Source organism: Serinus canaria, chromosome 3, assembly GCF_022539315.1.
Source record: "Serinus canaria isolate serCan28SL12 chromosome 3, serCan2020, whole genome shotgun sequence".
In the NCBI taxonomy this organism is placed as follows: Eukaryota; Metazoa; Chordata; class Aves; order Passeriformes; family Fringillidae; genus Serinus; species Serinus canaria.
Window position 1 is genome coordinate 57246058 of NC_066316.1, and position 17484 is coordinate 57263541.

Genomic DNA, 17484 nt, shown 5'->3' on the forward strand with positions numbered 1-17484 from the left:
TACAGTCAGAGCTCACTTTTCAGTGAAGATGGTCCTGAAGCTGGGGATACCAAGAGAGCAATTGTGAGTGTGTGGGGCCTCTGCTGAGTGGGAGTGGCAGGAGCACATCAGCCATGGGCAGGGAAATGATCCATGTCTTTAGTCCTGGCCATGTATGGGCTGGGGTTCTCTGCTGTTGTGGAGATCAGAGACTTTTATCAATCCTTTTGGAGCAGTGTTTGGGCCTGAACCCCATCAGGGGCACGTGCCTTGGTGAAACAGAGATGAAGGGGGCAGCGGTTCAGAGGGAATGGCCAGTATGAGCAGAGCAGAAAAGCAAAGTATAATCTCTTTTATTTATTATTTAACTGAAAGGTATTTTAGGCCTATGACTACAGCAAACCACATTTCTTTGGTGGAAGAAGGCTTAGCTGAGCAGGTAGGAGCTCTAACCTCTCGCAGATTTCCCTTTCCCAGCCAGCAGCACAGGCTGGCAGCACCTTTATCTGTACAGGAAGGCTGAGCCAGCACCTCAGAGATCTCTGCCTTGAGCTGGTAGGAACACAGATATCAAAACCCCACCACTGAAAAAGTGATAGCCTCCCTGCACCTTCAGATAAGTCCTGTGCTGATGTACACGGATGAGAGAGGTACTGAAACACGAGAGAGGCAGCGGGCAGGAAAGCACACCTGCAGACAGCCTTTCAGGGCTCTCTGGGGACTCTCTCTATCGGGAGGGCCAGGGCAGGCTTGCAGCTGGGCTGGCAGGAACCGGGAGATGCAGAGGTGGTCGCTATGGTTAGTGCAGAAACCTGTCTGGGCAGAGCTTCCTGAAACTTTCTTCTTCATCTGCTTCGCTTCTCTGACAGATGTGCACACAGAGCGCGTCTTGGAGCTGTGGGGATGGGCAGGGATTGAATCAAGGGGTAAAAGTTGTTTTCTCCATGAAATGAAATTTCCTTGGCTGTGAGTCAAGGAATCCCATGTAAAAGTGGATGTGCGCAGTCTGAGAAGTGGAGGCTGTTTTACAAAACAAAATAAAAACTCAGCAATCATTCTGATACTCAAATGGCTTGGAAAAATGCCTTCTAGAAATGTCATGTATCAAGAGGGATTATAAAAAACAAAAACAAACTCAACAACCCAGTCACCAGTAATTTATTGAAAAATAATAGCAGAGTGCATACATTTTGCAGCCTTTAACAATGAGCTGTTTAACCACTGCCAACTTGCAACACAGCTGAAGGCAGAATCTGGACCTCTCTGGTATATCTTCATTATCTCACCTCCAGCAGTCACTGAGAGCAAAAAAGTCACAAACAAGTTTGTGCTGGTAACAGGGTCTTCAGTGAAAACCGCTGAGACATCAAAGTCAAGTTCAAAGAAAAGAGGCAAACAAAGGGAACAAGTGCATTTGGTCAGGAAGCATGACTTCCTTTTGAATTAAGACATTAGAATGGAGATTGAAGGATGTGACCAGTGTCTTTCCTTGGCCACCCAGGCAGAACTCCACCACTGCTCCTCAGCAAAATGTCTGCTCTCATGATTGACTCCACCCATGCTAGGAAACAAGGACACAGGCAAATTGCAGACCAGCGCTTCAAAACCATTCTTTCCTGAACTGAAATATTTTTAACATGCTCATTAAACACAAAACAAATCAAAACAACCAAAACAACCAAAAAAACCTGCCAAAAAATCAAACCAAAAAATTACCAAAACAAAACAATAAACAAAGCCCCCACACCTTTTAAACAGATTTCTAGGAACAAACCTTTTGTTTTGTGCTTTGCCACCACACCTGTCTCAGATCAGGAATGAGGCAGAAATACAATTAAATGTGGCAGGAGTTATGGGAGGGGGTTATGGTTATGATGTTCCCATCACAATGTTACAGAAACATCCTTTGACTATGTGCCTGCCTGTGTGGGCTTAAGGGAGGGCTGATTTTCATTGACTTAGCTGGCATGGATAAGGATCAAGATTACAAATACAGAGGAAAAAAAAAAGGCTTTTTTTAAGGATCACTCTATGCTATGGAATATTCAGTTCTGTTCTTGCTCTCTGCTTTACCTTCAGCAGATTTATTTTGGCTCCTAACTACAAAGTTTGGCTCTTTCATTCAAGCTCTAATATTTTTTCCCCAAACCAATTCAAACTCTGGCCCTTTTTCAGTTTAGACTTACTGCTGTCACATGGGTCAGACCTGTGGGAGTTGAAGCCCCAGGATTCCCTGCATAGAAGGCTGAAGAATGACAGGGAATGAGCTGGGAAACACCTCACACTCAGGTACTTTTCTTTTGTTTTTGCCCTGGCTCCTTTGCCTCCTCATTTTTAATTAGTGGCACATGCTGAAATGATAATTTAAATTCTTTTCAGAAATCAAAAGAATTCCCACTGACAACATTATTAAGTTATAATTACAGAGGATAAAAAGGTTAATAGGAATTTGAGCCAATATCTACTCTCCATTAAATGAGAACTTGACTGAACCTGTTTTCCTTCCACTTAGGCAAGTTACTGTAGGTTTGGATGTGTCCAGGATGGCCACACACCTATGCAAAGGGCCACTGCTAGGACAGGCAGCTGTCACCAAAACCATTTACACAGACCTGTCTCAGGACAGCTCTTGCCTGACCGGCTCAGGATGGAATTTGCCAGAGAGGTGGGACTCCTCTTGGGCCCCTGAAAGACGTGTGCTTCAGACAGTGAGGAGAGCAGGATCCCACAGGGACATTTGTGTGAGAAAGGTGTGTAGGAGGTGGCACTTTGCTGCAAGGGAAATGCAGCAACTATTGATGGAGGGAAAATAATCAGCTTCCTGAGTCTAGCATCCAAAGAAAGCCTCTTCCTCCACCCATGCTGGGCACCACATGCATGCAGAAACAAATGAGAGCTGGCTTGAATCTACTGAGTGTTTTGCATTTTTAGTGAAATGAGAAATGGGGAAAAGAAACATTTTTCTCCGTATCAGCTTTGTGTGCCCATCAAGAAGACGATTATTATAATAGTTATACATGTTTAAAATGGATTTTAAAGCAAGTGAGGGTGTAAGGGAAAAAAGCTCAGTCCTTTTTCTGGGCACCTGGAGGCTGAGCTTCCATGGGGTAATGGGCTGTTTAAACTCAGCCATGAGCTGTGCAGTTACCACTGGAGCCGTACAAGGCAGGAATTTTGCCCCGAAGTCCTGTTGTAACTTGGCCTTTCTTTTCCCTTTTTTTCCTCTTTCAGAGCTGTAACACATTGCCTAAGCTGTGTGGCATGCCTCAAGGCAGGCCTGTCCCGCTTCCCAGGGCGCAGGCCGGGTCCCGCAGCGCCTTGCACAAGCGGCTGGAGCCCGGCAGCCCCGGCACAGGCAGGGGCTCCCGCTGACTTCCCCTTCCCCGTGATCCCTGCCCGGCCCCGGGCTCCTGCCCGGGGGAACCGCTCCGAAACCGCCTCGGGCCGGCTCTCCTGGCCCCAGAGCTGGGTGGAGAGCCCGGACTGCGCAGGAGGGATGGATGGGAAGCACACACAACAATTGGGAGGGGGCTGCTGCAAGCACTGGTCCCTTCTCACGCCGAAAGCCTGTGCAGAGGGTGGAAAAGCCCTTTTTACTCCTCCTTTTCTGGGCACTGCACGGTTTGAGGGCCAGCGTGTGGCTTCGGCTGGGAGGCTGGGGCTGGGTAGGGGGCCAAAAGGGCTGGAAGGCACCTTTGGGGCTCAGCACACACGTGGCTACTCTTTCATCATGGAGCTTCAGTCTGCTCTCACGAATATCAGTATGCCTTTGAAGCACTTGCTTCAACTTACATTTCTGCAATTTATTTCCAAGCTACTCAATAAAATGTTTTTTTATTTCTGACAGGATGCCTCTTATTTGTTTGTTTGTTTTGTCAGGAATTGCTTTTATCTCTAGCCTTCCTCAGGCTGAAAGACCCCCAGGATGTCAGCTGTGTGAGGCTCTTGCAGGTCTGTCCAATTATTTGCTGTGAAGCACAATGCACCAGGGTTTCAAAGTACACTCTCACCTCTGTTTTCTTAAGACAAGCACGGAAAAAAGCCTGTTCCACAGGCTCCAGAATAGTTTTCTCTTATTCAATTGGTTTCTGACCTGATTGTCCTTAGATGAAAAAAAAAAATTATCCAGCATTGTGGGATAAGGGCAGTTTTGCACAAAAGGTGCAGTGAGTCTCCCACAGAATGAAGCTGACCTGGACTTTGGTGTCAACAGAGATGTGCCATGAGACCACAACATGCTCAGTCCTCACTGTTTTGTGCTGTGTTCCTTCCACTTCCTTAACAATCAATGAGAACCGAGGATTTTGAGGCTATGGTGTGCAAAACTCTATTCCTTGCTTATCTAAGTGTGCTGGGAAAAACCTTCTTGGCCTGATTGTCACCATTAACACCACTGCCAAAAAACTGAAGACAAACGAGATTAGGAGGCCACGCAGGTTTAAGTAAAAAAAGAACACACTTTATTTATCTACAAGGCAGTACATTGTTGTATAAAAAATTAAGTGCAGATAAAGCTGCACCAAATGCTATTAAGGCAGCAAAGTCAGAGGCTGTTATAAAAACACAAAAAAATAAAAAAATAAAATAAAATCAGTGTTTTGCCATATCAATAAAGATCTGATATGGCAGTACAAAGAACCATGTATTTCTAAGAACCTGATTCAGTACACAAGACCCAAGTTAGGGAACAACTAGCTAGACATGGAACAAAAGAGACAACATGAACAAGACAGTGTTCTCCCAAACATATGAAGGTGCAATGCATGCTGTTACAAACCAATAGGAAACAAAACAACACATCCACACAAAGAAAAATCTCCCAAGAACAGTGTTCAAAAATATTGCTTATATAAAAAAAGGGGAAAAAATATAAATGATGTAAAAAAAAAAAAAATTTAACAAAAAGGTCTGAAATGCTAGTGCATAGTCAATTAGCTAACATCAACATTTGTTTTTTTCCATATAAAGCTCTACTGCTCCTTTTACACTAGCAGCATGTCTACACGCTAAGGTCTGTAGCAGCAAAACACAGTATTCATTTGGCATTTACAAAATTAAATTACTGAATAAAAATATAATTTTTCTCATAAATCTATGTTTCATACAGTAATATTTTTTAAAGCAAGCTAATTACCCACCCCCCCAACAGAAACACACGATGTATAATGGCCTAGAACCAAAACAGAAAGGAGTATTTCAAGAGGCATGGATGTTTGAGCATTCACGATCTTGATCAGCTTTCCCCTTTTGCACAGACAAGCGTTTGTAGTAATGCTTTTCACTTCGGTATTTTACACCAATTCCTTTTGTTCAGTGATTTAAAATATATCTGTGAGTACCTGCTCTTTTATTATTACAAAACAAAATAAAAAATAAAAAAAGAAACAAACTAAACCCCACCCCTGACTAGCACATCACTGAAATAACAATACTGGTGTATTAAGTCTGTTTGATCTCAAAAAGTACAAGAAAAATTATCTTTATTATAGGACTGCACTTAAGATCATTAATTACCGATTCAAACTCAATACCTAATAATTTAGGCAAGTATCATTAAAAAACACAAACTCTTAAGTTGGGTGAAATCCAACAAGAATATATATGCTGAGTGACTAAATGCACTTTGTGCTGCTCCCAACTGTTGTACCACAACAAAGATAGGCTCTTCTCCCATTCATGAAAAGTTCTCATGCAGAGGAACAGGAATTTCCCAGCGGAGGTGAAGTGTTCTCAAAACCATAATGCTTCTCTGTGTGCCGACCCTCTCACATCACCAGAGTCCGGGTGGGGAAGGTGGCCATGTATTTGCGTGCCTGATCTGGCAGAGCCATCTGATCCTCCATCTTCCCGCAGGACGCCAGCTCCCAGGTGTTGTTCAGATGCTACATCAGAAGAGAGAGAGAGATTCAGTTTGAATGCTGTGTGATTTATCCATAGTCCCAGCCAAAGCTGGGCACGCTCGCAATTAACTGTTCCAAGAACTGGCAGTGGGATGTTGTCCTGCCCCCTGAGAAACTGAAATCTCAACACAGCAGGCAAAAAATGTCACCCTGACTTCTCAGTTAGCGACCACAGGGGCAGATAGACCAGATGATCTGCAGAGGGGACATCACAGGGCATCCAAACTTTCCTACTTCTCTCTCAGACAGTGTCTTTTCCATAGGGCCACGGCTACAGCCTTGCCTTTAATCCTTTAGGAAGGTCTAAACGAGAATGTACTTGGCAGGCCAGCTTTACAGTCACCAGAGCACAGACAGCTACAGCGCACAGTTAACATATTCAATGTTATGACCACACACGAATTCCTGCTGAACCTCCAATCCAAAAACGCAGCTGCTCCGTCCCAGAGCTCCCTAAAGGGAGCTGACGAGCTCCACAGCCTGCCCGGCACTGCCGAGGATTCCCGCGCTCCCAGCTGCTCTCACCTGTGGGCAGCGATCGATCGGTGCCTGCCCGACAGCTCCGCTCCCCTGGCAAAGGAGGAGGGAGCGGGGCTCGACTCTCAGCAGAAACAGCTTTCTAATTATCGTGTAAGCCATTTCACTTCTTGTGGTATTTATGGAGGTTGCAGACACCATTTAGTATAATGCTGAAATGAGATAAACCTATCTGCAGAGGGCTGTGTGTGCTGCTATTTATTTACTCACTACACACATGAGACATTTCTCATTGCCTTGAGCTATAAACAGCAATGAAATTTCAAAGCTCCTGGAATTTACCAGGATACACACTTTTATTTTTTTCTATTGAACTCTCTCACTTAGCCAGTGTGTCTGCCTTTCCACACTGAAGCTTTCTCTAAGACCTGAATAAAACCTCTATTATCACACAGTTAGCTGTACAAATAGTCTGCATTCCAAAATTGCACACAATTGTGCTTATCTTTCCACAAGAGGATCCCAGCACTGCTGAATACTGAGAAGGTGTATGTTCAGGATGCACCAGTAAAGACAAGTCAGAAGAAGCCTTCCTCGGTTCTCCATTGCATTTGAAAATGATCATCTTTGCAGCACATTGCTCAAAGAGATGTCCAAAGCCTTCCCAACCTCTAGGACAGCGGATGAATCATAATTAGTGGACTGCAAACCATCTGCTAAGAGCAGAATTGTCCTGGCGTGCCCATGGCTCTTTCTGCCAACTTCTAGCTGCTAACTTTGCAAGAGGATCCTTAAATTATTCTCAGGCCTAAATGTTTACAGCATGTTCTTCTGACTGTAAACAGTGTTATCTGAAACATATGGATAATAAAACGCTGGGCAGCTATGAAATACAGATAATTTCACGTAACATGCCCTAATCAGAGCACCAGCACAAACACAGGGACCGAGGTTCCTGCATTGGAGGGCTTGCAGTCTAAAAAGGACAAACCCAGTGAATAACTAAGCAAGTGTGTTAGTCCTCTACGAACTTCTGCTGGGCTTCTCTAGACATGGCTTTCTCTTCTCTTTGTAGGGAAGCTCCAAAGGCTGCCTCTTCTCCTGGATGCCATTTTGCAAGCAAAACTGCCAAACTTCAGTAAGAGTTCCCTTTCTGAAGGAGAACCAGGTCAGGTTAAACTTAAATCATTAAGTTTCTGCAGCTTTTGTGGGAAAGCTGCATCTGTGAAGTGAACAGACATGCCACATCCCTCTTCTCTAGAGCTGTGTACCTTGTGCTGTGACTCAGATGAGGGCACATGCCAGAAAGCAGGTGTGACACATTTTCTGTGTGCCACAGACCCCCATGCAACACACCACAGCTCCTTTTAAGTTTTGGTTAAACAGCTTCAGCATCACTTTTTCAAAGGCACCCACACAAGCTGGGAACCTACAACTCCCTATTGATCCTCAGTGGGACTCAGGCACCTGTGCATTTTTTCCCCTGCTCTTTTAGAGGTATTTGCATGAGAAACCAAATTAATGCCTGGTATAAAGCCACTGGTTTTACTCAGAAGTTGGATTTGTTCTGTATATGTTAAAAGCAATTGATAGCTCCTACATATCCATAATTTCCAAGGAAAGAAATATGTGTCTAACCAGTATTTCCCTGTGATCCACCAAAGCTTCAATGCACCAGTCTAGAAATAAGAGATAGCAGTCCCTTAAATAACTGAAAATATAAAGGAAAAGTCCATTTGTCACAGTATGTCAATTTCTGAAAACTGTAAGTAAGTTCAGGTAAGGAGTGTCCCTATTTCATAAATTAGGCTTAATTGTTAGTATCTACACTGAGCTCTTTGTATTAACAGCCATGTGCTTAGTAGGGATAAAAAAAAATCTGTATCCTGATATCACCAACATCTCAGCAGGCTGCTACATGTCACTCATTCCACGGAAAGCCTGGTCTTCATCTCTAACCTGATGTCAGTGTGGCAGAAGCTGCTCAGGCAGGCAGTAACCCTCTGCCCTCCCACTGGGCTTGGCTGCCCCGGGGAGCACTGGGCAGCAGACACAGCAAGCACAGGAGGACCAGCTCCACCCCTCACCCGAGCCTGCTTGAAACAGCTTCAGCTTTGCTGTAGGGACAGAAAGGTTTTCATCCATGTATTCTTTTTCCCATAAAATTACATTATTTACACTTTTTTCCTCCCTCCCTATTGTGACAAACTTACAAAAAGAGGCTAACTTTGCATCTCGTTGATGATGGTGAGAGCTCTGCTCCAGTGAAGAAAGAAGCACTGGAGCCAAAGGAGTATGTTTTCTGATGCAGCATATTTACTAACACAGTTTTCCATTCTACCCTTGGGGAACTCAGATAACATTGAAGTGGGTATTTTTAATAAACATTTTCTGTCTGAAGCCCTGACTCTCGGCAGCCAACACAAAACAAAGCACAATGCCTGTGCCTTGCCAGCCCTGCAGCGCAGTGCCAGAGGCACGTGTCAAAGTCATCCTGATGGGAGCAGTTTTCCTTCCCTCCCTGGCAGGGAGTGCTGGGTCCTACAACCCAGGCAGAGTGCCTTGCCAGGCCTGGTCACACACAGCTATGGGATCTCCTTGTAAAAAGGGTAAAAAGAGATCCCACAATGCCCTCTTCCACACCAGTGTTGCACAAGTACTGACAGGGCTCTGTTACAGGACAGTGGCAGTGCCCAACAAATGTATCAGAAAGAAGAGACCCAAGGCAGAAAGCTACAGGCATGCAGGAAAACAGCACAGAAACCCTTGCCAGAACACTCCTGTTGCAGAATGCTCATTGCATCCTCCTGACCTCATTTACAGGTCTAACTCTGCAAACCAATGGATGGAAACAAGTAACCAGAAGCCAGAAGGCCTGACCCATACTTCACCAAAATTGATGGACATGTTTTCATTAATCCAGTGGATTCTTCTAGCCTAAATTCAATCATCTAAGATGAGGTGTTGGTTTTGGCACCTAAATTCCTAGCCAGTGGGGAGTGAAAGTGATTTCCAGAGTAAATTCTTTCCACATACACAATTTTTTCATTGCCTCACAGGGTAGAAGACCAATCTTAATTCTGCTATCAATTATAAGAGTTTAAACCTTTTCAGCCAGTGCTTCCACTGTATTTTTCTCTTCCAAACACAGCAGTCTCTCTCTTTAAGTTAAATCACGAAGTGGAGGGGGAGAAGAAAGTATAGTACTACAAGTTCCCATAGGATTAAATTACAGATCCATGGTACAATTCCAGCTATGTCATTCTCCCTGTCCCTTTTCTTTTTCTTTCTCTCTCTTTTTTTTTTTTAACCTCAATAATCCTACCAGTACATCCTTCTCCTGGCAGCAAAACTACCTTATTTATCCTGTAATATGCCTTCAACTGCCCTCAGGCAAATCTGAACTGTAAACAAACTGTCAAAGCTGTAACTGGGATATCCAGTTAAAGCACTTTAAATAAAAACTTGGACCATCTAGAGAAAACAGACCAGAGTAAGGGAAGAAAACATTATGGAAAGGTGCTTTTCTAACAGAACTAGTCCTTCTGCTCTTGTAGCCCAGACTGCCTTTTCATGTGCTGTCTCTATAGCTTAAAGTTCCTGTGTTACAGCACCTTCTGTGTTAGAAGCCAATGCCAAAACCAAACACTGCTGCAGTCCTGCAGTGCCAAGCTCCCAAACTGATGAAAGTCTAGTAGAAATCCTTGGGCAAAGAACTGTGTTAGAAGACAGATTTTACATCTCTGCTCTGCTGGCAGGTAGCTTCAGCAACTCCAGCAAAGCTAGTGGTGTTACAAACACCACCACTAATTAAGCCAAGCTTTGCTATCATTTAAAAATAATTTTTAAAAAACTAGTGTCTTTGAAATATTTTAAATGCTCAGACTAATAGAAGGTCTCTTATTGTGTTCCCCTGCTGCAAAAAGCTGGATTTCTTGCCAGCTTTCCCTTAGATTACATGGTATAGATTGTCTGCAGGATGTGCAACTGAAAAGAAGGCTTGCAACAAAAATGCAGCACTCCTGAAACAGTAAAACAATGCACTAAACAAAACAATGTCCTAGCAGAACACAATAGACAGCATTTGAATAACATGGCTTTCTACTCTGTAAGGATGCAGAACTGGCAGGACAGTAAAGACTAATTAAAAACTAAAGTGACCATAAATTACCTTTTTATCTCATTTGACAAGACAGACCACTATTTCTAACCCTGCTGCTGGCTTTCCTCTGGGGCACAGGACAGACTTCTCCTGAACTCTGGGGCTTTCCAAGCTGCTCAGAAATACAGCTTGCTAAATGTGAAAGAATAAGATGGTCAAGCTTTTCAGCTTTTACTATAAGCATGATACCAGAGCTAGGAAGAACTATTTGATGGCATTTAACCCAGAAGGTCTTGCTCAGGCAGAACTCCTGCTGAAGATGTATGAGCTTTCCAAGTAATATGAATGGACAAGATATGGAAGTAGACTAAATATCTGCAACTCATATTCTTCCCCTCTCCAGTAATCTTCTCTTTTTTTCCCCCCCACAGATCAGAGCACATTGCTGCAAATGTGACTAATAGTTAAGTTGTCACTTTTCTCCCTGAGAGACCATGACCAGCTAAGGGCAGCTGTCTCCAACCTGTTTGCAACCCAAATTCTGCTGACCTGGGAGGAAAATGTGCAGTGACTGGCCTGCAGCTTTGAACCTTCTGTGGCTCCCTCAGCTGTGGCAAGCCTATCTCCTTCCTGTGCACATCACTCACTGGGGACAGAAGGGGCAGTGCAAGTGACAGAAACCTGTGGGGCTACCTTCCCCTGCTGTGCAAATCTCAAACACAGCTTGCTTCCCCCTCTCCCTCGATTAAACAAAGAAAAGTATGAGATTTCAGGACCTTCTTCCCCCAAAAAGCCATGGAGAAAAAACAGAGAAAGCCTGCTGTTGCAGAAGGCCATGCTGCCTTGTGACTGGCCAGTTTGTCTTACAAGCAGCTGCAAATAAAACAACATTTCACTTTTTTAAACGGAGGAAATTAAGCTTCAGGACAGCTCCAACACTTGAGAAAAGGTTAACCAAGTAACTGTTTTAAAATCCTTTAAACTTACTCTTTGAAGAAAATGGCTACACAAACCGCTGAAAGTCAGGAAATTCGAGCTGCAATGTGTCAGTCTGTGGTTAAAAAAATGGAAAGTGACAGGAGCTAGGGGTTGAAGAACATTCTCTTTAGCTTGCAGGGCTTCTACCTTGTGTTGTTTCCTTTGTTACTGGGGGAAGAAGATATCAAAGCAGTGCTATTTTCTTAAAAGGCTCCATTTCATGGTGTCTTTTGATAGCCTGCAGGGTTAGGTGGAAGGTCTGTGATTTAGCCTACTTTTCTATCTGTTAAAATGTCTGTGTTAGGATAGTTTGAATTATGTACCGCTACTCCTACAGAACATAATGTGAAATACAATTTAACTTTTACATAGGAAGGGCCAGAATCAGAGTTTTATGTAACCTCTTACAAGGCAAAATTCAAGCACATGCTCAGCACAGATCATCTTTTTGTCTTGGTATTGGAGTATGTTATCACAAAATCTTAACCCATGGAAAAGTTGCTAGTGAGACCAAAATCTCCCTGACATGCAACTAAGTGACAAAAATATAGGGTAAAAAAATACAGGATTTAACTAACCCCACGAATGCAAAGCAGAAATATTTGGGATCCATGCAATGGAGAGTAAGTCTACCCCAAGGCAACATGTGGGTTTGGTGAGACATTCCTGTTCCTGCCAGTCTGATAATACTCAATGCACAGCCATGAATTTGTCACACAGGACAGAAGAGGTGGCTGAACCTCCACACCTTACCAGAAAGATCTTGGACAAAACTGCCTTTACATCCAATGTCTTGGGGAGACTTAACAGGGGACTGAATGAGGACAAAGCCCAAACTCTCCTTGGGTCTATGGAGGCTTCTCCTCCCTTTGCTCTATTCAGCACTGACAGCAGCAGACTCCAGTGGTGTTACATGGAGCTACCTGACCTCACATGCCAAATGATGCAACATGCTGCTCCTGCTAAGTGATGGTGAATCACGTTGTGCTATCTGGTATGGTCATCAGCTGATATTTACTAAATGGCATCTGATCAGTCCTGTACCAAAATGCAGTAAAAAATATCATTAGAGATGTGTTTGAACATTTGCTACTCTTGCCTTCTTTGGAGTTTAACAGCAAAACAATAAGTAATCAAGGATTTTGATCAGTTTATCCCTAGCCAAATATCTTTGTGTAAATGTAGTGCAAATTATTAAAGCAATGGAAAACTGTGGGCTGGTAAATATACTGCCTCCCTCCTTTCTAAGTTCAAATTTAAAAGAAAATGGAATTTTAGGAACCAAGCATATTAAAAAACCCCTAAGTTTAGTGCGGTCTTTGTTTCGCTCTTCCCTTTCCATGCACAGATCCCAAGGCACAGAGATTGCTGTAATTCTTTCTTGGACTGAAGTCAATGAGAATTTGCCTAAGTAAGAACAGTTGGATCAGGCCCAAAATATTAACTGCAGCAATGTCAACATATGCAGACACAATTAAATTTCACCCACATGAGTTCCCTCGTGCTTAATGTCTACTTTCATGGGATCAGTGGATTTAGTCCAGTATTTGCTTGTGTCCATGCATGTGCTCATGTAGGAGAATGAGACACCAAACTCTAAACCAGGAAGGGCAGAAAGCACAGGACAATAACCTGCTAAAATCTGGTCATGTACAGAAAGCAAACAGTAATAACTACAACAGGCACAAAGGCAAACATTTTCCATGGCTTGGCACCCTTTAGCCATGCTATGCCCAAGTCACAGGAGTCCACTAACACTGGGGTGGAGGAGGGGAAGCATCAGGGACAGAGCAGCAGCAGTTTCTGGTGTGAAACAGAGCCAGACTACACATCCTTTTGAGCTGCACTGCTCCCCTCTGACATGAAGCCAAGCAGCTTTACCATTCCTTTGAACCACCACACCAAGTCCAAACCAGAGAGTGCAGCCATTGGCAGACAACACTGCATCGTTACCAAAAGTCTGCATTTCATTCTGAAAAAGCTGTCTGTGCCACCATCACAGAAACCCCAAGCCTCATTCTTCATTTCAGATTACATTTCATCTGAAAAGCTCAGTGCTCCACCAGCAGAGAGAACAATTTTACCTTCATACTAGTACACCAAGAAGCTGCCTACTAACTATTCATTTTGGGGCTTTTTACAACTACTTTGTCCTTTCAGTTCAACACACTTTAAACACTGAGAGGAGTAAGGAAGTCCTTTTTAACTCAGTTTCTACTTAAGAAAAGGTCCTCTTTATCCAGACAATGAGCATACCTGACTTTTAACATGGTTTTCCTGAGCAAGGACTGAAGAATTGAATCCAGAATGATCCACAAATTGACTCATGTAAACTTCCTGAACAAAATCAGCATGAGTGAGGACAGAAGGTTAAACAAGCCCTTTCGTTTATAGCAGCTTGTAAAGAAAATATTTTTAGATAGCAGGAAACATAACACCGGTACACCAAAGATCAAAAGATCCTATTTTACAGACCTCTGAGATCCTTCTTTTTTATTACAGCCAGAGTGCAGGCAACTACCACTAACAGGACAACACACAGCCCATGCTGCTTAGCTACCTGAAAATCATGTCCTAAATCTATGAAGGAGCCCAGAGTTTGGCTGTGGGGACACAGCAGGGCTGAGCTTTTGGGGACCAGAAGCCTCCTCCAGGGAGCTCCAGCAGCCCCCAGCAAACCTGGAGATCTCGGCTCCTTTGCCACGAGGCAGGTCTGAATTCAGCCCCTATATCCTGCCCTAGATCAGGGGCAGTGGACCTGCAACCCCTCCTCTTGGCTGCCTATCACAGTGCAGCCAGGACACACAGCCCATGAGGGAAGAGCAGATAAACAATACTGAGTGTGAGTCTTTGGCCCCTACAGATGCCCCCATGCCAAGGGGAGTCCTAGTCCCTGCTCTCCAAAGCTGTTTTTCATCAAATGATTCTGCAGCACAAATACAAGCCTGCTCCATGGCAAACTGTGCCAAATGGGGTCGTGTAAAATTTTACTATCTCCTTTTTAAATGCCTGGCTAGAAATGCCTAATCAAAACCAGCCTTTACTCATTCCTTCCTACTGTAAATAAGCCCTAATGTAAATTCTGGAAAGAGGGAGGAAAGAAAGGATTAGCCATGTGGACTATCTGTCTGAAAGTCAGGAACTCTGGAGTTACAATTTCCTTCCTGACAGTGACTCACCCTGGGGAATGAGACACTTTCCTTTATTTCTCCCTTGTGGAGAAGGGCTACAAAATCACTTAGTCATCTACCCTGGAAATACAGAAATTATGTTTTGTTTTCTGAATGACTTGCTGTGGGTTTCACCTAAAGTACACAAGAGCTGCCAAACTGGCTGTCAAGGACTTTGGTGGGCTTTGCTGTTTTAAAGCACAGCAAATGTCTGTGTTTGTTAACACTTGGCAAAAACACAGACACATAAACCCTGACCTCACATGGGACTTGCATTACAACAATTACACATTTAGCCTTCACTGGGGAAAGGCCATCCTGGTGCTGGGCTGAATGGGCAGCACTGACCACACCTGTGCCAGCCAGGCAGTGCTAGAATCTCTCCTCTCTTCCCCAAGGCCACCACAAGCTCTGGCCACCACCACACTGCTCAAATCTCCAAAACAGCAGTGCCACCTACAAGAAGCCTATGGAAAAAAACCCCTCTGGTCCACGTTAATTCTCAGTCCTACCAATTCCACACTGCACCCAGCTGAGTTACAACACCCCACACACAGGGCTGGGCCCTCTTTGGCTTCCTGACTCTGCTGCAGCCCCTGTGCCCTCATGTTCCACAGGCAAAGGGAGACCCTCAGCCACATTCATCTGAACATTTCATTCTTCCATACTCAAAACTTAAAATTGGCCTGTGAGAAAGCTATACATTTATATATATATATGTATATATATACATATGTGAATTCATATATGTATTTTTATACACTTTTATCAAAGAATAATTACCTGTAGAGGACTAGCTAGTGGCCTGTTTCTAGGTACTGCAACTGTTTTGTGAAAACTGTCATCATCTTCAGACACAGGCATCTTTAAAATGGAACTGGTAAGAAGATTCTGAACAGAAAAAGCAAAAAAGGAAAAAGGTTTTCAGCAACTCATGAGAACAACCTGAATTGGAATGTATTGTAAGTAAACTCAGGTTGAGTGCAGAAGTTGCTGCACTGGGCACAGCCACAGATGTGGAGCAGACCTCAGCCTGTCCCTGGGACTTGGCTTTGCAGGAGCATTGCCCTGTGCAAAGGTCTTCCATCCAGTGAAAATCCCAATTTCAAGAGTAAGAGTAACACTGAATAGTCCATAAGCCCTGGCAATGCAAAGGGAACTGCGCTCAGGCAAGGTCTCCTTTGCAAAAACCAAGAGAGAATGTCTCTCTCTCTTTCACCACCTTTTAACTCCATGATCTAGTAATTTCTGCACACAGGTGCAGGCATGCTGCAAGTGCACGCTCTTCAAAGTCTGTGGGCTGCAAAATGTCTGCAACTTCTGAAACCTTCTATAGGCATCAGAGTGATAATTAGAAGTAGCATTTTGCTTTTTATGCTTAGTACAGGAAAATGACACAGAGATAAGGAATAAAGCCTACTTGTGAAGAAAATCAGAAAAAATAATTCTCTTTCTCTTGCATTTAAGACTCGAACAGGGATGTAAAACAAAGAATTCCTTTAACGGTGTGAGAACTTATACTTACTGGCACATCTTCCATAGTAGACCCAGGTGTAAAGAGCTGAGTGTTCAGGTTTTCTCCTTCCCAATGATTTGAGCAAAAAAAATTCCCAGCTTTATCTGTTGGGGACTCCGCCTGAAAGCAGAAAAGGCGTGATTCAACCACCACATAACTGACCAGGAGATTTCTGTCAGTTGCTTAACAAATTGAACAAATATTCTTCACAGAGGTGCATTATGCATGTTTACAGTAACATCTTTTACAGCAGCCTTGCTCTTTGCAGAAGAAAAAAGTTCAAGGTTCTCCAAAAAAATCCCCATCTAATAAAACTTTGAATACTTGCACTCAGTTCTCTGTCAGTATTCAGGAGTTTAATCCCCTAGAAAGGTTTGAGAATAAATGTATTTTTAGAACTTTAGTGACAAAGTAATATAATGCAATGTCCTCAAATGTTCAGGTTTCTAAGTCACTCCATGGAGCTTGGTCCCCATGGGGTTCTTCTATACTTTTCACCAATATTTGAAAGATTCAATCCAAATTCATGTCTAATTTTTCTTTTCTTTTTAAGTTTCAAACGAAAACTGCATTAGAACGGCCCAAGCAAACCCCTGCTGAAAACAGCAGAAAGACTTCTATGGAAATCAATGGGAGATGAATTAGACATGCCTAGTGTACTATATGGAACCGACACTAGGATCTTGGGGCTCACATGAAAGAAAAACAGACACAGCTATTTAATAGAAAAGGCATTGCTGTAAGTTTCTCAGCAAAGAGTTCTGAATTAAATTGCCTCAGGTAAGTTTGAGATTTACCTCTTGTTTGATTTTCTTCAGCAAAGGGGGTCCACTTTCATGTAGCCCAGCCACTATTGCAGATTCCTCCGACTCCTGCTTGATAACATCCTGCAGATCTTCTACAAGATGAGTTGGAGTTTGAGGCTGAAAGAAAGAAACGTTATATCCAAGTCCCAGAACATCCCTCTGCACTAATATCAAAGCAACTTTTATCATTGTTTCCTTCTTACCAGCATCTTCAAAGGACCGTATTTGATTTCCTGAGCTGCAAGTGCGTTTTTGAATGGAGTGGGTGTTCTTGGAGAGCTTTCTAATATCGACCTCTTGATTGCTGGAGTCCTGAAACTTTAAAAAGAAGGAGAGGAACTTTAAAGGAAGATGCTTGGAAATACTAGCTCTTTGCAGAAATGCATGCATACACAGGCAGTATTGTTGTAAGACTTTAGAAAATATTTCCCTATCATCCTGTAATCCATTTTGCTTTTACAGAAGAACATCTGTTTTGACTGTGATAAGGTGCAATGGCTTTATTTTAAAAACTGGTGAACCTATATGCATGGTTTTATAACCTACCTCAAAAGTC

The 17484-nt window shown here is 43.3% G+C and overlaps 1 protein-coding gene across 3 annotated transcripts in view; it reads right to left on the bottom strand.

Annotated features, from left to right (window-relative positions):
• Positions 1-4453: 4453 nt before the first annotated feature.
• MYB (MYB proto-oncogene, transcription factor) overlaps positions 4454-17484 on the bottom strand; it is a 28087-nt gene continuing 15056 nt past the window's right edge. For all 3 annotated transcript variants that reach the window (XM_050972214.1, XM_050972212.1, XM_050972215.1), the window contains 5 exons: positions 17132-17246; positions 16920-17045; positions 16132-16242; positions 15390-15497; positions 4454-5861 (listed from right to left, as the gene is read on the bottom strand). In XM_050972214.1, coding sequence (XP_050828171.1) covers positions 5745-5861; positions 15390-15497; positions 16132-16242; positions 16920-17045; positions 17132-17246 — 577 coding nt within the window. In that variant the 3' untranslated portion in view covers positions 4454-5744. The remainder of the gene's footprint in view (positions 5862-15389; positions 15498-16131; positions 16243-16919; positions 17046-17131; positions 17247-17484) is intronic.